Below are 26,760 nucleotides of genomic sequence, written 5' to 3' on the forward strand. Positions count from 1 at the left end.
AATGGTAAAACACTTAAATAAAGTTTATTATAACCACAAAAAAATTTAAAATATAAAAATAACACCCACATAGTTTTGAAACCATAATGCAAAGTTCTTCTCAACTTCAGCTGCAAGGACTTGTTCATCCATATCCCCCCTAAGTTTATTCAAATGTTCTTCAAATATTCTGTATATCAACATTTCAATAACATTTTAAAGTAACTATGAATGTAATAAACAAAATCATGCATGTAAATGTTATTTGATCATAGAAATTACACACCAAATGATTATTATAATTAAAAGTGATGCATATATTATGTACGAACCTGATGTAATTCTTGATATTATCTTCGTTAAGGAGTATGTAAGTTTGAGCAGCATGTACTTCCTCATCAGACATCATTCTAATCGTGAATCTTCCATAATGACGCACAGGATATAAAAATATATCTAACATGTCATTCTTAGCATCCGCTTGCTCATTTGCTCTTCCATCATCATTTCGAGGCAACTTTCTATTACGTGTGGGGACACCAATCTCGGAATAATGAGAGCAAAATATTTATGCTTCATGTAGCAAGTACGCGTTAACAGCGGACCCTTCCACTCGAGCTTTATTTTTCACATCTTTTTTCAACTGATTTAGATACCTATAGTGAAGATTATTTAAACTAGCTTACAAAAATAGCAACATACATTACGATGTACCATACAAACCTTTCAAATGGATACATCCACCGATATTAGATAGGACCGACTATCTTCGCTTCATATGGCAAATGTACTGGTAAATGTTCCATGGAGTTAAAAATACCAGGGACAAAGATGGTCTCTAATTTACATAATATTATTGGGTTCTCGGTTTCAATCCTTTCCATGTCATTTGTTGTGATTGATGTTGTTGTTAATGTTTTGAAGAAAATACTCAACTTTGTTAATGCTTCCCACTCTTGTTGTGGCAACATCTCACGAAATGCAATTGGTATCAATCTTTGCATAAAAACATGACCATCGTGGCTTGTGACTTTCTTTTGATTCTTTTCCAAAGTGTAGTATGCTCTTTCATTATCTTCGACTCCTTTTCTCTTCCTACAATAGAACTTCAGATCTCTTCTGGCTACTAACATTTTTTTCGTCTTCCCCTTGACATCCATTACACTGTAAAAAAAGTTTTAAAATACATTTTTAACACTATGCATAACATCAAAATTATGTCTAATGAGGTTCGTTTGCCAATATAGTAACTTCCAAAATATGATTTTCTTTTTCCAACCATGATCGCCACATTTTTTTTACATCATCAACATTTAGTTCAGTCACTTTTACCAAACCTAATTGTTTAATCTCCTTTAAAGTTTGTTCACCATTCTTACTTGGAGGAGGACCTTCTATCACTTGATGATTCTTCCTGAACTTATTTTTATCCTTCATACATGGGTGATTTACCTGTAGAAATCTTCTATGGTAGTCAAACCATGACATCTTATTACCATTCTCTAGTCTGAATGCTTGTGTATGTTTCCCACAATGTGGACATGCTAGCTTACATGTTGTAGACCATCCGAACAACATTGCATATGCTGGAAAATCACTTATTGTCCTCATCAAAGATGCTCTAAGATGGAAATTTTGTTTTAAAGATATATCATATGTTACTATGCCTTTTTCCCATATATGTTCCAACTCTGCAATAACTGGTTGCAAGAATACATATATTTTATGCTTAGGGTTTGACGGTCCCGGCACAAGTGCGGTCAAAAACATGTAAGGCTCTTTCATGCACATAGAAGGTGGAAAATTATAAGGTTTATAATAATACGCCAAGATGAATATTGTTTTCCAAATGCGCCATGTGGTGCAAACCCATCTGTACTTAGGCCTAATCTTACGTTATGTACTTCTGTTGCAAATGAAGGATGACTTTTATCCAAATTCTCCATGTGGTTTTTTTAGAATTAACTACCTAAGGTCCTTTAAGTTATACTGGTTTAATAAAATGGATTAAACCCATTACTGGTAAGTTTCTATTTAGTTTACTCATGAGCTATCTGAAAAGTATGTTTTTGTACTAGAAAACGATGTATTGAATTTGTATACTATGACCTGACCCATACCTGGTACTCCTTATGATTACTTGGTGTATAAGATATATATATATATATATATATATATATATATATATATATATATATATATATATAACTAAGATCGAATAGTTGGTAGACTGGGTGCATCTGCTCTAAGCCCACAACCAAACAAGGAACAGGAAATGAAGCGGAAAGCACACATTCTACTTTCTATCAGATCTGATTAATATATATCCCTGATGTATGCACTATGGAATCATAAATTTAGCATTATAGGCCCCTTTCTACTGAATGTACTATCACTCGATTGTTCTGTTTGTCGCTTGTATTGATGTAAGTTTACAGTTGTCTTTTAAATTGACACCACTGCAGTATTGAATACCATAAAACTAGCACATTTTATTAATGTCATTATGTGATGTGGTTGTACCCATACTAAACGCTCTCCCTCCAAGAGATTCTGGTTACAAAACGCGACTTCAGCAAACAAATTACAGAGTCGTGAAGTAGTCTCACATTAAAGTTATCTTGTTCTTTTATACCACGTTTATAATCACCTTTTGTTTAGAACAATCAGTTAGTGATCATTGGTATAATGTTGTTAATCATGATTTGTTATTTTGTTATAGTATTTAGCATGTTCTCTTTGTTATCGTGTATTGTATCTACCTCCCTATTTCTCTTTATAGTATGTTCTCTATGTTCTAGTGTGAGTTGAACCCCTAAACTATACATATTATAGTTTACTAGTATGTTTACTTGATCTGTTTCTGACTTGAAGAAAAGACTCATTTATCTACTAAGTTATGATTGTACTTTAAAAATGGGGTTTTATAAATTATAAAGTAAGCTAACTTAAAAAGAGTTTTTGAAATGTTTTGATCACTTATAATACATAAACAATCTATTAAAGTGATGTTTATAGCAAAACATTTACACAATTAACATTGTGTTCAACTTGTATTCCCCTCCCCCCCCCCCCCTAAAAGCATTTACAACAGGTTAAAAGATTAATTATAGGGGTATGAACTCACCTTATGTGGGTGATTCAGTCGAAGGTTTGTGTGTAAGGATGAGAAGATCCACGAATGAACTCCCGAGTCACAAACGAGTCCTAATGACATATAATGGAATATATTGGCACGAATTTAGTGTTTAAAGCAACTATCATGCAAGAAAACACCCTGAGGGTCTAATGAACAGTTCAAGTGAAGTGATCAATCACATGTGATTGATCAAAGGGATGTTTATGGCCATCAATTGGTGTTTACGGACATGGAATTTACGGCCGTAAACTCATGGTAAAATGTGCATAAGAGGATGATTGAATGATAGGGAAGCTTGTGGGACTATTTCTCAACAAGAGGATGAACAAAACTAACCTTTTTGGATGGTTTTGAGGTGTGTACGGCCACACCAAGTGTGTACGGCCATAAACACTCCAAATGGTGTCATTTTGGGTCTTAAATCAAAGGGGTTTCAAAGGTTCAAGTATTCTAATGGATGGCAAGAACCTAGAAGTGTTTAAGGTTCAAAATATGATCAAAGCAAGGGTTTACGGCCATAACGAAGAGTTTATGGCCATAAACTCTTGAAGTTTATAAGATTGATGATGTTTCAAGACTATGATCTAGTGTTTAACATGTCTAACTAGGTGATAGATGGAATACTCACACTTTTGAGGGCCTTTGAGGAGTTTTCGGCCACCAAGAACAAGTGTGTGTTCTTGGTGAAAGATGATGATTATGAAGATCTAGACAAAAGAGTTGATTTTTGTGGATGAAATCAAAGGACGATACATGATTAAGAAGAATAAGAACTCAAAGATGGAAGAAATACTTACGTTTTTGAAGATCTAGGATGAAAGGCTTGATGATACTTGAGAGAGAATGGAAGTTTCTTGAGTTGAAAGTGTAAGAATGAAAGAAAAGTGAAGGAAATGAGAGTTAAAGGGGGGATTTTACGGCCAACCATGAGTTTGCGGCCGTAAACTCATGAGTTGTGGCCGTGAATTCCTTTTGGTGGTGTTTAAGGCTTGAATGTTGTACAGTAACTCTAGCAAGTACTTCCTAACACTCATTCCTTGAATGTACTAGGCTTAGAACACTCAAATAGACTCTAAACAGTGCTAAAAGATAGCAGGAGCGAGTCTGACTTAAGGTTGATTGTCTTGACTTTACAAGGAAAAAAAATTCAGGTTGTCACATCATCCCCCATTAGATGGAATTTCATCCCGAAATTAGCTTTCTTAGCAATACTACTAGGGTTGTGCTCCTCTGAATGGTAGAATACTCACTCGTATATATGGGTAACTTTGCCTTGATGCTCATGATAGGGTTCATACTTGGTCCATCTATCATTACCTCGTGTATACAAGTTATATATAATTAAAGTTAGTAAGACGGTCAGATGTGCGGCTCTGCCCCAGGTCCACAACCAAACAAGGAACAAGGAATGGCGGAAACGGTCGGATGTGTGGAAAAAATTTGATGTAGATTACCATGACTTCTCGAGTGAACCTCACAACGTATGCCTAGGGTTGGTAGCTGATGGCTTTAATCCATTTGGTAACATGTGTAATCCGCATAATACGTGGTCGGTTGTACTCACCACATATAATATGCCGCCATGGCTTTCTATGAAAGAGTCATCATTTATGTTAGCCTTGTTGATTCCCGGCCCTAAAGCACCTGAAAAGGACATAGATATTTTCCTTAGGCCGTTAGTGGAAGAGCTTAAGTTATTGTGGCAATCAGGCGTACGTATTAAAGACGCAACGACAAACACATTCTTCATGATGAAAGCTATGTTGTTATGGATAATAAACGACTTTCCAGCTCGTAGTTGTTTATCGGGTTGGAGCGTACAAGGGTATAGAGCATGCCCGACTTGCAATGAAGACACTCCCTCGTACCGTGAATAAATAAAGTCATTTATATTGGTCATCTTCAATTCTTAGATGTTGATGATCCATTAAGGATGAGTTTGAAATTTAAAGGGCAACCCAAGACAATACCCGATCCGAGACACTTTACTAATGAAGACATACAAGAGAAACTAGGTCGTCTACTACTTCGTAAAGTGGGTAAACATCCTAACACTCTCAAGGAAAACATGGATCGGCAAGGATTCGAGTTGAACTGGTCGAAACGTAGCATACTTTTCGAGCTCGAGTATTGGTCTTCTCTACAACTAAATCACAACATAGATGTGATACAGGTCAAGAAAAATGTGGGTGAGAGTCTTTTGGGTACTTCTATGATGAATGATAAGAGTAAAGAGTCATCAAATACATGTGAGGACCTGAAAATTCTGAATATCATGCATAATCAATTGTTGCAAAAAAATGGTAACAAGTTCACTAGACCACTTGCAAGCTACTCATTCAAGAAACCTGACCGCAAAATCTTTTGCCAATTTATAAGAGATGTTAAACTGCCTGATGGGTTGGATCTAACAACAGTAAGAAACTTGTAGATAATGGTACTAACATTATTGGGTTGAAATCTCATGACTATCACATTCTTATGCAACGTTTGATACCGATTAGAGTTAGAGCATTATTAGACAAAGAAACTTCTACACCAATTGTAGATCTTTGTAAGTTTTTCAAGCAAATTTGATCCAGAACACTAAAGGTGGAGGATATGAGGAAAGCAAAATAAGACATTATTAGAATCTAGTGCAAGTTAGAGTTGATTTATCCTCCAGCGTTTTTCAACATTATGATTCATTTAGTTTTGCATTTACCTGATGAAGCGATTGTCGGAGGTCTGGTATGTATGAGATTGATGTATCCGTTCGAAAGGTATATGAAAAAACCAAAAAACTGTGTCAGAAATAAAGCGAGGTCAGAAGGTTGTATAGCTTAAGGTTATGTTGCTGAAGAAGCTTTGTCATTTTGTTCGATGTACCTTTAAGATGTGTAGACTCAATTCAATCGCCTTGAAAGAAACAAAGACATTGTCATTGAAAAAATAAAGTTTTGGATGTTTGAGTCCAAGTGTCGACTGACGAGCGCAAAGCAAATCAAACATCTTGATATAAGGGAGAAATGTAATATAGAATGGTTTATATTAAATAGGTTTCAAGAAGTCAGACAATATATTGAGTAAGTGTTCTTATTTTTAATTATCTTTCATTATTTATTGTTACTTTTCCATTCATTATATATATATATATATATATATATATATATATATATATATATATATATATTCATCAATATAGAAAATTCAAATCTGAACATCCTGAAAGTGACGAAAAGATCAAATTTCCCAACAGGTTTCTTGAAGGTAATAATAATTAAGAAACAAATATATTTGATAAATATAACAATTCAAGAATACATAACACATCAACATATGTTTAATAGGTTTACCAGATGGAAAAATAAAACTCTCCAAAATTCCACAAAGAGTTGTCAACCCTTTCAATTGGCTCCCAAATGGATGTTTATACTTACACCGCGTGTGTAGTCAAAGGTGTTAGGTTTATGGTACTTAGTCATGATGCACAATGCAAAACGCAAAACTCTGGGGTTCTAGCGGTTTGTGAGAATGGAGAGAAATATTATGGCTAGTTAGAAGAGATTATAGAGGTGCAATATCCATATGATTATTCGATTGTAATATTTCGGTGCTAGTGGTTCGATACGGGAGATATTCCTAATGATAATTTCATCAGTATCGACACAGAAAAAGAAGTGTACCAAGATGATCAACTCATATATGCTTCGCAAGCCAAACAGGTGTTTTGCATCCGCGAGCCTGTTAATCATTGAAGAAACCAAAATAGAAACCCTCCTTGCATCGTCGAGCATGTTAATCATCGAAGTATTTGGGATCTACCATCCGATAATGCTCGTGTCCAAAATGCTTACAGTGACTCTGTCCAAGATGTCAACAATGTGGAGGCCGAAAATGTTGACATAGTTCAAAACAACTCTTCATCTGGAGCTAGATTTTTTATCTACTTCTCACAATACTTTCAAAACAATGTTGATGTAGCTCAAAATAATGTCAACTATGACGATGAGGACGAGACTGAAGTACCTCCGCCAACGAGTAGAATCGATAATGTTTCCGACGAAGAGAATGATTATGATGATGACGATTCTGATTATGATACTGATGAAGAAGACATTGAAGTATATGATGAAGATTTTGATTAAAAAAATCAAATGTTTTTTTTTGTAATAGAAACTTTATTTGAAGTGTACCTTTAATTCATATTGTTTGTCTAACTTTTATTTATGTTGCTTGTTTATATTGTATATCTTACAATTTCGTAGGGTAACTAACTTTTATTCATATTGTATTTTATATTGTACATCTTGTAATTTACAGGCTACAGATAAGGTTTACTTGGGTGATACTCTTTGCCATGATGGTCGATGTTATGGGGCTTGGACATGGAGGTGATGGAGTCGGGGATCCACTACCTTCAATAGGCTTTGATCGCGGTCAACACGAACAGGATGATAAGTTTTATTATGATATATTTATTAGCTATTGTTATTATTTTATTATGAGTTATCGTGACTAATAGTTTTAATTGTATTTTTTCAGTCGGGCTTCCAAAAACAAAAGGGGCATGTCAAAAAATATCGAGCTAGGAAAGTTGATTCGGGCAAACAAGGGAAAGCCCGTGGATTTGGATTTTGACAGAGAGATCACATATTCCCCTGTCGGGAAACGTGGTAATTGGTTCACACATGAAATTGGGAGGTATTTTGTGGAACAACGACCCTTTCAACGTATCTGGTTGGGACAATGTTTCCTCTGCATTAAGGAACACAACAGTTATGTTACATGAAAATTGGGTGAAGGCAGTCGAACATTTTCAAACGCCAGGATTTTTAAGGCGTTCGGTGTCAAACACAAAAGTCCGTGCAAAACAAGTAGTTGAAAACAGAGCGGGTCGAGCTCGTACAACAATGCATGTTTCAAAGAAGTAAGTTATGATATATTTAAATGTTTATTTAAAGTATAAGTAATCTAATTTTTATTGTTAAATAGCATATCAGTCGAATCGAAGCTTTTCGTAAGGCTAATTCCAATCACCAAGGGATATTTTGTAGTCCTACAGTCAAGCAACAATACGTAAGTGGTTAATTTGTATTTTCATATAAGTGTTTATATCGTCAAAGGTATTTAGTAATCTAATTTTTATGATTTTTATTATTTTTTGAAAATACAGAATGCTTTACTCCAGGAGATCAACCAACGAACCCAAGCTTCTTTGAATCAAGCAGTCTAACACCCATTGATATAAAAAACTGTTTTGAAAGAATATTGGGTGTTCGACACGGACATATCAGAGATATTGAGTGTAAACCTCCTACCGTTGTGTCTATGTATGATTAGGAACAAGCAGTAACACAAGAACCACCACAATCACAGGTAATTGTTAGTTTAAGTTGAAAAGTATAATGATATAATGGAAAAATGAAAAAAAAAAAAAAAAAAAAAAAAAAAAAAAAAAAAGTAGGATGCTATAATGATATTTTGGTAATTGTTTGTTTAGTATATAGTTCAATGCTATAATGAAAAGTAGAATGCTATAATGATATGTTGGTTATGGTTTAATATGTTGATATTTTGTAATTTGGTAATTTTTGGAAAGTAATTGCTATAATGGAAAGTAGAATGCTATAATGATATGTTGTGTATGATGTATGTTTAAGTGTAAATGCTATATGTTGTGTATTTGGAAAGTAGAATGCTATAATGATGTATGTTTAAGTGTACATGCTATATGTTGTGTATTTGGAAAGTAAATGTTATATGGTGTGTATTTGGAAAGTAGAATGCTATAATAGTATGTTGATATGTTGGAATTGTTTATTTTGGTAATTTTTGGAAAGTATAATGTTATTATGATATGTTGGTAATATATTTTATTTTCTTTGTAGATGGAAATACTGCAAACAATACTAAAGGACTCAGCCTGTTCTGCAACATTGGAAGAGTGGTTTCGCTCATTGCCGCCACCAAATAATAATAAAGGAAATGATGAGGACGAGTAGTTACTTTAGGATTTTATGAAATGTTTTGTAATTTGAAAGAATACTTTAGGTTGTATTATGGATTAATATTTTGGATTGTGGATTAATATTAATATTTTGGATTGGTGTATATGGATTAATATTTCTATAAAAATTTATCAGATTTTATGAATGTTATATTGCTTTTTATAAATTTAATGTTAAATAAAAAAAATTTAAAAATAAACCAAATTTGTTTTTGGGGCGACATCTTTTGCGGCGACGGCTATTTGCGGCAACATCCAGGCTTTAGCGGCAACACACAAATACCGGTGACGATACACTATTAGCGGCGACTAGGCACCATTAGCGACGAAGCATTACTGGCGACTCATTTGCAGCAACATGTCGCCGCTAAAGGTATTAGCAGTGACAACCCATACCTTTTGCGGCGATAGACGTCGCCGCCATTGCCCAGTATTCTTGTAGTGGTTACACGAGGCCGCCTTTGCCCAGTATCTTGTAGTGGTTACACGAGGACTAATGGGGTGATCTCATTCTCCATTTTTTATAAAACGAGAATTTCTTAGGCTATATTTTAATTCCCACATTTTCTTTACACTAGATAGATAATGAAAATTATGGGATTGGAATTGTGTTTTTTTCTCATTTTTTTATTTCCATTGTAAACAAACAAGAGATATATAATCAATTCTTAATCTTTAGGCTTATTTCTTTGTACCAAAGATTCTGTGAGACCGTGACACCTTGTTTCTTATTCCAACTTAAAGAGATAAAGAGAAGGGACGTGAGGAGAACCGGAAAGAAAAGAGAAACTGTTTTGTTCTTAAGATTATTTTTTGGAAGAAATTGGAGAGAAGAAAAGAGAAAACTAGGGATCATCTTGTTTTCTAATCTTCCTCCCATGTTAAAGCGTAATCCTCCATTTCCTTTCTTCTAAATCAAGAACACCAAAATATAATTTCAGTTTTGTCCCTCCTTATCTTTTCTCTAGCGAAGCCGACAAGTGGGAAAACCAGCCTAGAAAAGAGATTCGCGATTCAAAATTGAATCCTATTTAAGAATTAAAATAATAAATCACATCCATAATTCAAGTTATCATTAAATTTTTATGTTTTTAATTCGCCTAGCTGATTTGTAGATGAAACTTATACATATTTACCACCCATTAAAAAACATTACACATTTATTGATTGTTGCCGATATTTGGGGATTTGGTATTTAAATTACCGGATTTTTTAATTGATGTGTATGTGAAGCTCATTTTCAAACCTTCTGCATTTCATAATTGTTGCAAATATTTGAAAGATATTATTCTCCAGATTGCATGCTCTATTCAATAAATCTTAAACTTTCAAGATTTGACCAAAAGTGTATATAGGTTCAAAGTCTTAACTTTTGTCTTCAATTTAGGAGAAGTACAGTACGAGTTTTTTTTTTTTTTTTTGTGTGTGTGTTTACTGTTTGTCACTTGGGTTTATATCGCGATGTCACAATGAAATAAAAATTTCATCCTTGGTGATTATTTTCTTGCCAATTTCTTAACTCGTTTTTTGTTAATGCTTCCGCTAACTATTGCACAACAAAAAAAAAACCAAAATTAACTCCCAAAAGTTGGGAAGGAGACTACAAGTAATTATTCATAAATATAAACATCTATAATTTTAGTTAACGCTTACGCATAAGTTTGGCTAATGATTCACAAAGCTTACAAAGATCAAGAGTGACACTATTGCCTGTTGTCATAAAGGAACCATGAGCCCCATTTGAATCCACAATCCTTTGACAGCGTTTAACATTGTCCACTGCAGCTTGAATATGATAACCAATCAAAGAACTTGTGGCACTAAGAGGAGTGAGAACATCTTTGGCGCCATCCATGTTAAATTGGTGAAGGATTTCTTGTATGTGACGATGCTGAGATAGAAAGAGACCAGTGGAAGTAGGTATGACTTCAACACCTAGAAAGTGATGAAGCATTCCTAGATCCTTGACTGAGAACCTGTTGCTCAAGGCTTGAATAAAGTGATCAAGAAATTTGGGATCATTACCAGTGAGCACAATATCATCAACATAAACCATGAAGTAGCAAGTAATATGATGGTGTTGATATATGAATAGGGAAGCATCAGCTAGAGATTTACGAAAACCAAACTGAGTAAGGAAGGTGGTAAGTTCCATGTACCAAGCTCTCGGAGCTTGTTTGAGTCCATATAAGGATTTTTTAAGTTTGCAGATGTGGTGTGGGAATTGAGGATTGACATAGCCAGGTGGTTGGATCATGTAGACGTCCTCATGAAGTGTCCCGTGAAGAAAAGCGTTGTTGACATCAAGTTGCCTTAAGGACCAGTTTTTGGAGAGAGCAATGGAAAGAATGTTTCTAATAGTTACTGGTTTTGCAACAGGACTAAAGGTGTCAAAGTAGTCTTTGTCGTATTGCTGAAGAAAGCCTTTTGCAACAAGACGAGCTTTATATTTTTCAATGGAACCATCGGGTTTGCGTTTAATACGAAATACCCATTTGCAACTGATTGGTTTGTGTGAGTTGGAAGGTATAAGATCCCAAGTTTGGTTTTGAATAAGGGCATTAAACTCTGAGTCCATGGCAGCTCTCCAATGAGGATCTTTAAGGGCTTGAGTTGGAGTGTTGGGTTCAAGGGTAGGTGGTATAAGATGAAGAGTAGTGGTGTTAATAAGGTTTTCATTAAAATATTTTGGGTTTTGTTTTCTGGCTCACTGAGGCCGTGGGTTGGATGGCGAAGGATGTTGTGGTGTAGTTATGGTGGAGTTCTCGGTGGTTGTAGGGGAGGGAGTGGGTGAGGTTGGAGATGAGGGAGAGGTATGGGATGGTATGAAAGTGTCAGGGTCATCGAGAGTGGTGGAGGAAGAAGGCAAGTTGTGAGTGGGGGATGGTATGGGTGAAGCAGGTGAAGTAGAGGGCTGATTTGTAGGAACAGGTATGTGTATAGAAGGTGTAAATATTTTAGTGGTCGGATGGACGATAGATAAGAATGATTCAGTTGTAGGTAATGGCGAGGTGGATTCAAGATCTGGTGCGAAAGGGAACTCATGTTCAACAAACTCAACATGACGAGAATGATACAGGCGTTGAGTAGTGGGATCATAACATTTATATGCAGATTTGGACGAGGAGTATCCAAGGAAGATACATTTAATGGAGTGGGGATGTAGTTTGGATGATGCATATGGTTGTAACCATGGAAAACAAAGGCAGCCAAATGGTTTAAGTTTCGTGTAGTTTGGTGAAGTATTGTATAACTGTGTATGGGGATTTAAATGCAAGGATTTTGGTAGGAAGGCGGTTTATGAGGTGAACTGCAGTTTCAAAAGCATGTGACCATAAGGATAATGGAAATTTTGCATGGTGGAGGAGAGAGAGGCCAGTTTCAACAATGTGTCGATGACGTCTTTCGGCGACACCATTTTGTTCCGGGGTATGGGGAGGGGTGGTGAAGTGGGAGATTCCATGTTGTTGAAGATAGGGAAGAAGTCCAACATATTCACCACCATTGTCTGAGAAAAGTGAGACGAGAGGCGTGTGGAAAAATTTCTCAACCAATGTTTTAAATTGGGGAAATAAGATGGAGACATCAGACTTTCGTTTCATAGGATAGAACCAAGTGTATTTAGAATAAAAATCAACAAATATTACATAGTAAGTAAAACCATCAAGTGAGGGTTGGACCGGGCCCCAAACATCAAAATAGACAAGTTCTCACTACAAGAAAAAGTTGAATTAACTACGGAAATTTGCTACGAAAGTAGAATCCGTAGCTATTCTGCTACTGAATACGCTACAGAATGGCTTTTCGTAGCTATTTTGCTACAAAAATTACTACAAAATTACATTGCGTAGCTAATATTTGAATAACTATGGAAGTTTGCAACAGAATCAAAATCTGTAGCTAATCTACTATGGATTATGCTACGAAATAGCTAGACGTAGCTATTTTTGCTACAGAATTAGCTACGGAATTACGTTCTATAGCAAATATTTAAATAACTATGGAATTTTGCTACATAATTCGAGTCTGTAGCTAGTGTGCTACAAAATTTGCTATGAAATCATAAGTTGAAGGTATTTTTACTACAAAAGTTAATACAGATTAAAATTCGTATCTATTTCTCTATAGAAGTTGCTACGAAATCAAAATTCGCAGCTATTTTGCTACAATATTGGATACATAATCTATGTTCGTAGCTCATTTTTGCTACCCACTACCAACTATTTTTGCCGAACACGTACCTGATGTAAATGATTTGGACTAACATGACCCAAACAAATAAATAATCAAAATACAACTCTTTAAGCAACACATACTCTCTTGCTCTCTCTGTAGCCTTAAAGAGCCCGTAACCCTAAAGAGTCGCAGTCAAACTATCCCCATTTACAACCAAACACAACCCAAATATCTATCAAAATACAACCGTTAGCAACCCAATCAAAATAAAAATTATAATTATACAAATATAACAATTTATTCTATTTTAGGAAAAACTAAAAATTACTATTGTTTTCATTCTAAGTTCACGCAACAATTTAGATTTGTCAAAGGTATAGTGAAATAGACAAAGCAATATAAATTACATATACAAATGATACAAATTACTTGGATTTAAAAGAAACAAATTTTTTTAAAATATATATAAGAAAAAATATATAATGATAATACCAGTATAATATATTTTTTAAAAATAAAAAATTATAACATGTTTTTATATTATTTAAAGTTATATAATTATAAGTTTTTATAAATTATAAATTTTAAAACAACCTAACTATCAAAATTATAGGTCGGCGTATCAAACCGGTTGTTAGGTTTTAAAGCATTTTTTATTTCTTTTTAATCCCGACCGACTGATACTTTAGTTGTCGATACATGCAGGTTGTCTCAACAATGTCGAACCAGTCCAGTAACCCTAAAGAGCCGCATTCAACAATGCCAGCCTAGTAACGGCGGTCAAATCTTTCATATACCCACAATTCACCTTAAATCAAGCGACCACCCACCACAGACAATTTATACCACCTCCATCAGCCCCACCCTGTCGTCCTCGCACCAACATCTGAACACAATCACACATCCATAAACCCTAGCCGACACCACCAAACACATCGCCTCTTCGTCTCTATCTATTTGGGTTGTGATCACCGCCGATACTCACTCCCTCCCTCCCATTTTCTCTCGAAGAAAAAAAAAACCTAACTTCTAAAAACTTCCGACGCCATGACCGTATTCACTGCAACCATTTCCAGCCATCACCAACAACAAGCTCAGGTCTAGTATTATTTTATTTTCTAACGATTTTGCAATTATTTCCCCCTAGAAACAAAGCAAATCTAGGTTTTTTTACCCAGAAAGGTCCTCCAAATAACTGTATATTTAAAGTGGTAACTTACATCCCTAAAACTCTTTATATCGATTTTTAGGTTTATACTGGTAACTTAAAAATGGAACTTGTTGTCAGATTTTGTAGACTAGCTAGCTGATATGGAGTTGGACATATTGGAGTAATAGAGTTGGTGGCTATTTGTTGATATGGAGCTGGACATATTGGAGTAATAGAGTTGGTGGCTATGTGCTGTAAGTATCTTTACTCAATAGGTTCGAGGTTTTGTAATTTGATTTTCCATCTTCAAATGCTTTTTTCCCCACCATCAAAGATAAATCAACTATTTTTAATTTCAGCTGATCTTTAATGATTCTATATAGCTCGAGTTACAGGTTTATAAGTTAACGATTCATTATATGAGTTCATTTACTTAATTTTTAGTAGTAGGCCTTCAAGTATCTATTATTATATGGTTTATGAAGTGGCTTTTGTTGTTGATGATACAAACCTACAGACATCTTTATTATTATTTTAGGTAAAATCACTCATGTTGGGTTTGTTTCTTTTTAGCTTCTTATGGCTATGATTTATCCCATCACTTACATGTATGTTTTTTACTCTATTTTTGTAATTTTATTTTAGAATGTGAAGTTTGGTGTTGGAACATGTAGGTTTTATAAAATAAGTTGTGTGGCCTGCTTCTGATCTTTTCCTTATAGAGATAATTTATTAGCTGTGTCTATGTTGTTTATGTAGGAGGAGATGGTCAGATGGATGAGGCACAAGAAATAAAAGCCACAAGTCCATCAAGTTTGTAAAAAAAAAAATTCAGGTAACCTGTTTCTACCAATATATAATGCCTATGGGAAATGTTTTGACTTAAAATGGGCAAAATGGAATGAGCCACTAGTTTATAAATTGTGCTTTTTTGTATTTCCCCTTCTATTAAAATCTGTCGATTGGTTTTCTTTGAAGTGGTCCAGAAGATGTATGGGAAATAAATAAATTAGGTGCTCTAATACATGAAACATTTTTATCTAGTTCTGTGTACATACGAGATGATGTGGTTGAAATTACATTTAAACTAATCAAGTAACTTAGTTTAGTTATGAACTTTCCATCTTTGCTTAACATATGTTAAAATTGTTGATGAAACTTCTTGGGCTCATAAAACATGAAGTTTGTGCACTTGTTTATGATGGACCCCATGCAAATAAACGTTTCAAATTGTCAATCTTAAGGAATCCAACTATGTTTAGAGTGTAAATGGTCTATGAAATTAGGAAGGGTGTTATTATTTCGTAAAAGTATTTGTCTACCATGCTGCGAGTGCAGATAGAAATGTGTATTGCAAATGATCCTTATGCCAGAGTGTATGGTAGTATTTTTACTATACCCTTAAATTATTTTGCTCATGTTTTTGTTGTTTTGGTAGGGTATCAGGTGATTTGAAGCGGACGTTTTTAATCAATCTTGATTTCGATGATTTAAAACCTCATAAATGGGATGGTTTGACAAACGAGAACATGCGTTTCATCAGATTTGGAGGACATGACCGTAAAACAAGAACTTTTTAGTATGACTCATGTAAGGTTCATTTTTGCTGAAAACCTAGAGGAAATTATAGAGCAGCGGATTTTTTATTGATTGAGCAGCAAACTTTTTTATTGATTGAATGTTCACGATTTCTACTTGAATATAACTATTAGATTAATTTGAATGATGTTTTGATCAAGTTAGGATCACATTGGATCAGACACTATTTTTATTGAGAACTTATGTAATTTCACTTATTGTTTATTTTGCATTTTTGTAACGTTGATTTTGTTATAAATCTAGTTCTAAAAAAATAGTCAATTTTGTATCTATTTTTCTATAAAATTAATCCTATCAGCTATCACATATTTTTTGCTAATGAATTACTCCATGGTTAACTTGCTACGTATATTTTTATGATGTTATTATGTAATCGATATAATGTGGATTTTGATATGGAATCTATTATTCTATCACATTTTTTTTTGCAACGGAAGATGACTCGATAATATGCTACGTAATAATTGCAACTAAAGTAGGTCGTCGTTAATTTGCTACGAAATATTTATGACGTTACCCGTAGTGGATTTGCTACGGAAATTCAGTACGAAATTAATTTGTAGTGAATTTGCTATAAATTACTACGGATCAGGCCATAGTTAATTTGTTACGGACTTGCTACGGCATAATTTCGTAGTTAATTTGCTACGCTTTTGCTACAAATGTAATCCGTAGCTATTTTGCTATGAAATAACTCCGTTGCAAATTCCGTTGCAATGGTCCTACGGATTCCGTAACGACCCTTTAGTAACGAAGAATTTTGCTACAAAATGGTTCTGTAGTAAATTCCATCTCTATTCATGTTTACCTACGGAATATCATGTTTTAGCTACAGAATTTTTCCATAGCTATTTCAACTTTTTCTTGTAGTGTCTAGAGGTTTAGATGCATGGAAGGAGTTTTCACCAAAAGGCATTTTATGACTTTTATTAATAGAACATGCATCACAATGAAAAAAGGTACTGGACATTTTATTGTGCGAGAATCCTAAATTTTTAAGTAAGAACTTTAGAATTTTGATTGAAGGATGTCCAAACTTGTAGTGTCAGTATAGAAGAGACCCAGTGGCTGTTGTGGTAGAATTTATTTGGGGCAAACGACGGAGAGAGTTGATGACTGCATAGTAGACATCATTGACGTTCATTCCCCGCATGAGAGGCGCCCCCGTGCGAAGATCCTTAACCAAAAAATGAAAAGGAAAAAATTCAACCGACACATTATTAGATTTACAGAGTTTTGCAACAGAGATAAGATTATTACGAAGTTGAGGGACAATAAGGACATTGTGTAAATTTAAGGGTCGAGACCGGGATGGAAGGGAGGTGTGACCATTGTGAGAGATGGGTAGATTTGTATCATTGCCAAGCATGATTTCATCTGGCCCTCGAAAGTCTGATATGGTGTGCAATGAGGACCGATCGGAAGCTACATGATGAGATGCCCCACTGTCAAACATCCAAGGTGGGTTTGGTGCAGAAGTGGTAGCTGTGGAGTGGTTAATAATTGGAGTTGATGGTGGACCTGATGAGATGATGATGTTGTTGTATCGTAGAAGTCTTTCTAATTTTCTGCAATCTTTGGTGTCATGCCCTGGAATGTTACAGAATTGACAAAACAGAGAGTTACGAGTGTTAAAATTAGAATTGGGCCCAGAGTGGGAATACCTGTTATTTCGTGGCCCAAAATTGTTGGATCGATGATTGTTTCTCTGATCATAATTTGTGCAGCCTGTGGAGCGGGTATTTGATTTTTGTGTATAATTGACAGTGGCGATGGTCGGCGTTGAAGTAGCTTCATGAAGGGAGCGTTCATAGTCAATCAGTTTAGCAAAGAGATCTGAGAAGGTAAGTGGAGTATCTCTGACTTGTAAGGCTGCAGTTATATGCTTGTAATCATCCCCTAATTGAGCTAGGATGTGAACAACTAGGTCTTCTTCCTGAACTGGAGATTGTGCTAGGACTAATTCATCAGCAATAGCTTTCATTTCATGAAGAAATTCAGCCATTGATTTTGAGCCTTTGGGGTTCTTTGCCAATTTGGATTTGAGAGAGATGATGCGAGATCTGGAGACACTAGCGTAGCTATCAGTGAGACTTTTGAAAGCCTGTTGAGCAGTCTCTGCGGAAGAGACAATGGGTTGAATGATGTCCGAGCAACTACCTAGAAGAGCCCCCAGTAGTATTTGATCTTGACGATACTAGGCCTGATAGAGAGGATTTGGTTTGCTGTCAATTGTTTTTGGTGGTGGGTCGACTGAATCTTTGACATGTTTGTCAAGACCGAGACCAATGAGGGTGGAGAGAACTTGTTTTCTCCATACAGGGAAGTTGGTTGATGTGAATTTAATGGGAAAGTGAGTGTGTGTGGTGATTTCAACAATGGTGGCCATGTCGGTGTTGAAGGATCATGAAGGCTCAGAGGAGCAAGAAGTGCTCTGATACCATGTAAGGTTTGAGAGATTATTGTGTAACTTGAATGATATTACAAACTTTCTGTAGCCATTTATAGGCCTTTTACAACAAAGTAATAGAGTAATTACAGGAGCTATATTTGGTATACATATTAGGACCAATATATGATGATACACTTTCCGTCTATTGTGATTGTGTGGTCCCTATAATGGTGGAGTCTTTGGAGTCTCTTATAAGAACAATTTTCTTCTGACATAACAATCTTCATATTCGAGATCACATGAGTATACGCATAGCTACAAGATTTGAGAGATTTCAACAATCCAGGAGGACCGGTTTTCAATTCACGGAAATCATTTCGTAATGAGTTTGCATGTCTGATTGTCTGATTGTCTGATTGACTGTGATAGTTGTAAGGATAGTTATATTTTCTGCAAACTTGCTCCTGTCATCAGATTCAAGGATCTGAAAGCAGACATCGGTGTCTTGTAGTTTGTTGCAAACTTTGTCAACGAGTTTGTATGGTGGAGAAAAGTCGGCATTTGATATCGAGAACAGCAAATTAATCAAGAACAAGAAAAAGATTTTTGTGAAGGACAATGAAGCCATATCTTATCTCCGGTGGATATAAAGATCTGACTTTGGCTTCAAGAGTACAAGAAAGTGAAGAAACCATGCATTATATAAGGCCAATTTGGAACTAAGAAATGCATGATTTTTCAAATTTTATAATTCCATCAATTTATGTGGTTTCCTCCGTTATATATCGGACTTTCTCCCATTTTCAGCAGAAAATGAATGATCTTGTGTTCCTTTCTTTATATTGGGCGATAGGATTTTAATGTATTTGGAAGGTGTAGATTATGCATTCAATCGACAAAATAAAATTTGAGGCAACAAGTAATTCGTTATGACCACTTGAGTTCAATCTGATATGCTTTATATCAATTTGGATTCTACTTATGAAATGTAAGGGTTTAGGTTTTAAGTCTCATTGTGGTATAAAGAAGTATAGTTTACAAGGTGAGTCAGCGGTTCAAAAAAATAATATTTTTATGATATGGTCAGAATTAATTTTTTTTTAACGTAATGTTTATATTTTGTAGTTTAGGACATTCTTATTGGATGACCATTTGTTTGTTCTATGAAACAGAGAAAGTGGTCTACGTAGAACTTTGTTTTTTGATGTTCGGTAAATCCTACAAGGACATGAAAGAACTTTGGATTCTTGAAGTCAATATTTTTTTTCTGGATTTTGCTTTTAGATCTAAGAAACATATGCACAAATTTGTAATTTGAAGTCAATAATTTTTGCTCTTTAATCCTTGTTTGCTATTTCTTTTGTTTGTTCCCTAGTTTGTGATTGTGAACTTTCTAATATTATGGGCACATTTCCTTTGCTTGCTCCCTAATTTTATAAACAAGATGGACATTTCCTTTGCTTGCTCCCTAATTTTATATTATAGTAATCTTGAAGACAATAACTTTTTATCACAAAATAAAAAGAACTAAGGGCGACATATACATCATTTTTTTAAGTTGCAAAGTTGCAAATTTTCTTAGAAAAAAGCTTGCATTGTTAAAACTTTAGAGGGTGTTTGTTTAATCTTTTTGAACCAACTTTTACACTTTATCTTTTCCAAAAAGTTAAAATAAGTTAAAATAAGGTAAAAGATGTTTGGCAAATATAAAAGATCTTTTAAAAGTTACTTTTCATAAAGAAAGATTTAAGGCATTTGGAAAAGTCACGTATCTGTGACTTTTTGAAACTTTTGAAGGCTTTTTCAATTAAATGACTGATATACCCCCTACCCTAAAAAATAAACTCGTTCTTTTCTTATTTTTCTCGTTCTGCCGCTACCTTTCCTCTCTCGTTCATCACTCTGGGTCTCTCGCCGTCGTTCGTCGCCGGCATTCTCCAACGCAACGCCGATCGTCCGGCGATCCACACAAATCCGGCGATCTCCTTTCTCCCTCTCCGACCAGGTATTCTCCGATTTTGGTTTTTTTTTTTTTTTTTGTCTTTTGATTTTCAATTTTAACAGCAAAAATCTGTGAAGCTTCGTTTTTGCTTGTACTGTAAGTGGATTTCTTCCTCAGATTTCGATTTTCCTAGATTTATATGTGATTTGTTCCTTCAATTTGTTCCTTGTTCCTTGCATGGATCGGTCCCTGCTGTTAACAGATTGTGTTGTTAACACTTTAATACAATTGTGAAATTGATAATTTATTGGATAATTATTAGTGAAATTCATGAATATATGGATGATATTGATTAAAAGTGATGAAATTTTTTTGTTCACAGGAACCAATTTGTGTTGCTAACAGGTAACATTTGTTGTTCTAATTTTTCTGCTTTAATTAAACTATAGCTCATGAATCATATAAAAGATTGATTAGCAATTGTTTAAATTGATAAAACCATTTAGGAAGGTTATTGAAATTGGTTTGGTGTTAATATGTTGATATGAAATTCACAGATGGACGAAAACCTCACCACTGTTGTTGACTGTGAAACATCTTTAAAAATGAAAAAACCAAAATTCGTATGGGATAATCGTAGCTTCATGGTGTTTGTTGATTCATGTGTAACTGAAGTAAAAAAAAAGGCAATAAAACCGGTAGTCACTTAACTAAAGTTGGATGGGAGAATATACAAAAACACATGAAGGACAAAACAGGTTATATTCTTGAAAAAAAACAACTAACAAACAAATGGGGGAATATGAAAAAAGAGTGGAAGCTTTATGACCGATTAATGAGGCTTGAAACCGGACTCGGTGGGACGAGAAGCTAGATAGATGCATCGCCCGAGTGGTGGGAGGAGAAAATAAAGGTATTTACTATTCTTTGTAATTATTTTAAGTTATAATTGCATATATATTGCATATAGATTGAGCATATTTGATTTACATTATCTTTTTGTCTTGTAGGAGAATAAAGATTATGCAAAATTTAGGAACGCAGATTTGAGCCTATTTGATGAGAAATATGCTTTTTTGTTTCGGGATTCCGTTGCCGTTGGAGATCAGACTATGACTCCATTACAGTTTCAAAACAATAGCAATCCAAACGGAGAAAATGTGGAAGGCAAAGGAGATAGTGATGATATCAATTTAGATGATGATGTTGAGCCGCTTTTTCCTAGTTTCCATGAAAGTAGTTCAAGTAAGAAGAAAAGGTCTAAGCATGTTTCCAACAACCGTTCAACCAAGAGTAAAAGTTCAGTTTTCGAAGAAAAAGTAGATGCTTTGTTGGATGCCATATCAACAAAAAGCACACAAACTTATCCACAAAATAATCCTTCGCCAACAATAGCAGATTGCATGGCCATTGTTACCAAGTTTCCCGATTTTCGTGAAGGCTCCAACGAATTTTCACAAGCATTGTTTGTGTTCACCAAAAAGCAAAAACGTGAAGCTTTTATGTTTCCAACGACTGACGAAGCCAAGATGGGGTTCCTTAAATTACTTATGAAATAATTATTTGGCAATATGTGTTATGCTTTGACATTATGTTTTAGGAATATTTGTTATGTGTTTACAATGTTTTAACATTATGTGTTGTCCTTTGACATTATGTATTTGACATTTTATATTATGTGTTATTATTTGTCTTTATGTTATGTGTTATTGTTTGACATATTTTTATTTGTATTATGTAGGATGGATAGTGATGAGTCTAATTCTTCTAATGATAATGAAGAATGGTGGGTGGAAGAGGATAGACAATTTAAAATGTTATGTGGATTAGCTTTAAAAGGTATAATACTAGCTCGTAACGTACGTATGCCATGTCACACTTCAGACCGCACAGGGAACATGTTTATTAATGAAGTACTAAATGGACATCCTAGACGGTGTTATGAGATGTTTAGATTGCACGTACCGGTTTTTAGACAGTTATGCGCAGATCTTGCTACAAATTACGGGCTACAACAAACACGAAATATATCTATTGAGGAATCTGTAGGAATATTCTTGATGACGTTGGCTCATGGGTGTAGCAATAGATTTGTGCAAGAGTTTTTTAACCATTCGGGGGAAACAATTCATAGGCATTTCCATACAGTTTTGAAAGCCGTGCTAAAACTGAGTGCCAACATCATCAAGCCAGACGCAAACTATAATGATGATGTTCCTGAATATATATTAAATAACCCTCGGTATTACCCAATGTTCAAGGTATTATCTAATGTTCATTTTCTTAGTAGTCAAACTTTAACAAATCGTTTATTTATGATACATTTTTGTATTTGAAGGATTGCATTGGTGCTATAGATGGGACACACGTTAGGGCATCAGTTCCACAAAACGAGGAAGCGAAGTACATTGGTCGAAAGGGATATGCAACACAAAATATAATGGTTGTTTGTGATTTTAACATGTGTTTTACATTTGTATGGGCCGGTTGGGAGGGGACTACACATGACACAAGAATTTTCAATGAAGCCCTACATAGACCAGATCTTAATTTTCCATATCCAACTGGTGGTTAGTTTAATTTTTTTGGAACACAAGTTTTATATTTTTACTACTTTTTTGAAAGGAAAAAATAATTTGTTTGTTTTAATTACAGATAAATATTACGTTGTTGATGCCGGATATCCAAATACTAGAGGGTATCTTACTCCATACAAAGGCACAAATATTCGTTATCATTTACCGGATTTTCGACGTGGACACTCGGCTGCTGTTCGTGAACCTCGTGGACCGAAAGAGAAATTTAACTATCTCCACTCATCATTGCGGAATATCATTGAACGAACTTTTGGAGTGTGGAAAGCTATGTGGGCGTTATTAAGAGACATGCATGTTAATTACAAGTATAAGAACCAAGTTAAAATTGTGATAGCATCGATGGTGATCCATAACTATATCAGAAAGTTTGGTAGGTTTGATGAAGCGTTTAATAGGGCACAACAAGAATCCTACAATCCCATACGAAGTGATACTAGTAGTGAAGTTTACGAAGAAGGTCCAAGTACACGTCGCACGAGTGGTGATGATTTATATATGGCAGCGATACGAGATATTATTGCACAAGATATAAACATATTGCGAAGACGAATGTAATATTATTTATGATATTTTTTATGAATTATTTATAATTTGTATGAACATTTTTTAATGTTATAATAAAAATTTAGGAATATTTAAAAGAAATCTATATTTTATATTTTCTAATAAAATATTTACAAAATTATAATATGTATTTAAAAAAAATGTTAAGTTGAAAATAATATATGTAAATTACTAAATAATTGTAAATATATAAGCATGTCCTTTTTAGTCATTTTACATGCAAAAGTTAAGCCAAACACCTTTTAAAAACAATTTTTGACTTTTGTTTCTCAAAAGTTAATCCAAACACATTTTTAAAACCATCTTTTGTGAAAAGTTCTTTTACAAAAAGTCCTTTTGCAAAAAGGACTTTTGATGGCAAAAAGATAAAACAAACACCCCCTTAATGCAACCCTTAATGTAAAAAGAGTTGAATGAGCATATTATTTTTTAACTATACAATATAAATTACAAAATACACTAAATTAAAACTAATTAGAATATTTATCTATATTTAAATATAATATCAAAGATAACTATTATTGCGAACCATTAAACTGTATATTCTCAATAAATATTTCTTCCTTTGTTTATTTTACAATTGTGTTACCAAATCGATATAAAAAATTTGGTCAGAAATGTATGATTGCTTCCTCAACTGAACAAGCAATGAGTTTTAACAGATCGTTACTAAAAATATGTTGCAATTTTTAAATCGGACCTGATGCTGAAAGGCTAAAAATGTGTTGCAATTTTTATATATTTTGAAATATATTTAGAACCAATTTATTGATTAGAAAAGGTGAAAACATAACCTAATTTCTATACTCAAAAATGGTAAATCAAATCAAATCAATCACACACAACGAATTTCTGATACAATTCACCAGAAATCGCAGCCTCCATCCTTTCCACAGGTGTCAAACTACCTTTCACATTCTTATCTCCAACATCCTCCGGTTTAATCACTCCACCTTCTTCAAGAAACAAAGTCAACAAATTCTTTGAAAACCCACTCAGCAGCGCCACCCCTTTCCGGTCAACAGTCACCGGAGTACTCTTGGAATTTCTAAGATTCCAAAACACAATCTCCGGCACCTTCGCATATCCACAACTCTTAAACTTCCTCTCGATCGCTTCATAATCCGTCTCCCATGGATCCACAGGTGCCTCATCGACCTCAGAATCAGAATCAGTCTCCCATCGATGATACCTAGCTGAATACCTAGAAGTCTCAGACGCTTGATCGAACTCCATATCACTAAAAACAAACACTCTTTCCACCATTTCATCTTCACCTAACTTCTCCTTCACAGCCACTTCCAACAATCTGTCAAAAACTTTCTGGAAATTGGTGTTGAATCCGGCTTCCATTTTTCGGATGAACTCTGTTTTTGACCGGAGGTTGTCACCTTTGATCTGGTGGAGCTCCGGCGATTCGCTGAATGTGATGACGTGGCCCTTCCATGGATCTGCGGAAAGTTCAGAGACTAGTAACCCGAGAGCCACCGCGACCTCCATTGGTGTACCTGACATGCTGCCGGAGACGTCACAGACTGCTATACAGTTTGTGAGTTTACCTTTTTGTAATAAATCGTCAACCATTCGTTTCCACTGAAGCTCGGCTACTATGGCTGCTCCGCTGCCTCGATCTAAAGATGCGATGATTTCGTGGGGGAGTAAAGCTCCGGCGGCGATCTTTGCATCACCGGTGGTGACGTTTTGTAGATACTCATGGAAGCGGGCGTTGTCTCGGTGTAAGAATATGTCGGTGTAGTTTTTCATGGCTATGGAAGCTACTCTTTCGTAGGTAATGGAGCTCCATTGCTTTGCGCTCATGTAAACTTCGGGTAAATGTAAGGCGCTGCGAAGAGGAACGAGTACTTGTTTCCTCAATCGATTTTTGATTTTGAACACGTAATTAGTGTCATCAAGACCATCGAATTCTGGATTGGAATTTCTAGGGTAAATCATTCTAGCAATTGATTCACAAATCAGTGTGGCATTATCATAAGAGGAATCAACGCTAGGGCACCATTTTGCAGCTAGACTGATTTTGGTAGGGTCACCGGAATTCAACGATTGAATATCAGATTTTAAACGATTAGCGAAGAAGCTTGATACCTGATCGTGTAAGTTCTTATAATCTTCATCTGAATTGTATCTATCCTGTAATTTTTCGGCCATGGCGGATATCTTTTCCTTCCTAGACGCTTTTGCTCTCTCTTGCTCCGCCTTCATATGTGCCCTATTTGCCTCGATCCTTTGCTCTCGAGGGACTTTTGCCCTTAATTTCGCTTTCATCTCCATCTCGGCCTTGTTCTTTTTCTGCTTTCTATTCATCTTCTTCTTCGAGAGGAAGTATTGCTTCCGAACTCCACCTTTTCCTTTCACCAATTTCTTCAATGTCCATTCTTCTTTTGCAATTTTACGCACATCGGAACCTTGAATCAACCTATAGAGGATCTCCAACAAGTCCTTGAAATATCCAAACTCAACCAGAAGTGGAATATTCGACGCTAACGTCTTCGGGTGGTGCTTATGGAGCCACAGCGCCGCCGTGTAGAAGCCCTCTTTGTCCGATTTTCCAGTACCGCGTACGCCTCTGAGATTACATACGAGTTTTAGCGTAGTGAGTGGATCGTGATTCCATGCAACCTGTAGCCGACTGATCAGAGATTTCGGACGAGTGTCCGGTACGACGTGGAAGAAGAAGTCGAGGCAGGGGTTTCCAGATGATGCGTAGGTGGCGGCATTGTTCTCTGTGAAGCTTTTACGAGGTTCGTAATCATAAGAGAATTCGCTTAAGTCGTCTGTCATGGCGTCGTCGGAGGTGTATTCCGGCGAGGACATCGGAGAGTTATCATTGGAAGCCATATGTGATTTTTAGAAGATAATAAAGTGATGACTGATGACTGATGACTCTGCGTTTGTGATACTTATATGGAACTCAATACGTGAGGCCAAAGCAAACTAAATACTAATAGTAATAAAAATGTCCAATATATTCTATTATCGACTGATAAAAGCAATATTATTTTATTTACGTTAAATATTTTAGAAATTATATAGATTAATTTTGAAATTTATTAGAGGAACAGTACTTCAATATGATTGGCTCTTTTTTTTTTCTTTTTGGTTTTTTTTTTTTTTTTTTTATTTATCTAGGGAACAGTATTTCAATATGATTGGTTGTTTGGCTGTTTTTTTTTTCTTTTTGGCATTTTTTTATTTATCCTTTTATATATTCTATA

At 35.0% G+C, this 26,760-nt stretch overlaps 2 protein-coding genes and 1 long non-coding RNA gene across 4 annotated transcripts; 2 read left to right on the forward strand and 1 right to left on the reverse strand.

The window, feature by feature from the left end:
- The first annotated feature begins 13,990 nt into the window (after positions 1-13,990).
- On the forward strand, positions 13,991-16,151 carry LOC145034083 (uncharacterized). Of its 2 annotated transcripts, none has more exons than XR_013677875.1 (4): positions 13,991-14,381; positions 14,572-14,687; positions 15,193-15,268; positions 15,872-16,151. It is a non-coding gene; the product is annotated as an uncharacterized LOC145034083 (long non-coding RNA). The 2 variants fall into 2 exon arrangements; XR_013677876.1 differs by lacking the exon at positions 13,991-14,381 and adding an exon at positions 14,415-14,494.
- A 2,169-nt stretch (positions 16,152-18,320) lies between these two features.
- LOC145036269 (uncharacterized) lies at positions 18,321-23,518 on the forward strand. Its single transcript, XM_078984722.1, has 10 exons — positions 18,321-18,385; positions 19,550-19,635; positions 20,489-20,517; positions 20,749-20,771; positions 20,873-20,876; positions 20,924-21,052; positions 21,377-21,632; positions 22,383-22,627; positions 22,705-22,936; positions 23,022-23,518. The coding sequence occupies exons 1-10, from the start codon at positions 18,321-18,323 to the stop codon at positions 23,516-23,518; spliced, it is 1,566 nt and encodes a 521-aa protein (XP_078840848.1).
- Positions 23,519-24,317: 799 nt separating this feature from the next.
- Positions 24,318-26,423, reverse strand: LOC145037648 (uncharacterized). Its single transcript, XM_078986344.1, has one exon. It carries the CDS (start codon positions 26,381-26,383, stop codon positions 24,359-24,361), a length of 2,025 nt encoding a protein of 674 aa, XP_078842470.1. The 5' UTR covers positions 26,384-26,423; the 3' UTR covers positions 24,318-24,358.
- Between the last annotated feature and the right edge of the window lie 337 nt (positions 26,424-26,760).

This window comes from Lactuca saligna, chromosome 3 (assembly GCF_052625555.1).
Source record: "Lactuca saligna cultivar CGN05327 chromosome 3, ASM5262555v1, whole genome shotgun sequence".
NCBI classification, from domain to species: Eukaryota; Viridiplantae; Streptophyta; class Magnoliopsida; order Asterales; family Asteraceae; genus Lactuca; species Lactuca saligna.

Excerpts from the sequence above, each read along its gene's own strand:
- LOC145036269 (XM_078984722.1), top strand. The coding sequence starts at position 18,321 with ATGAGGGTGGAGAGAACTTGTTTTCTCCATACAGGGAAGTTGGTTGAT. Across the intron at positions 21,053-21,376 it reads TAACTGAAGTAAAAAAAAAG|GAGAATAAAGATTATGCAAA; the intron begins GCAATAAAACCG and ends TTTGTCTTGTAG. Across the intron at positions 21,633-22,382 it reads TAAGAAGAAAAGGTCTAAGC|AAACACGAAATATATCTATT; the intron begins ATGTTTCCAACA and ends ACGGGCTACAAC.
- LOC145037648 (XM_078986344.1), bottom strand. The coding sequence starts at position 26,383 with ATGGCTTCCAATGATAACTCTCCGATGTCCTCGCCGGAATACACCTCC.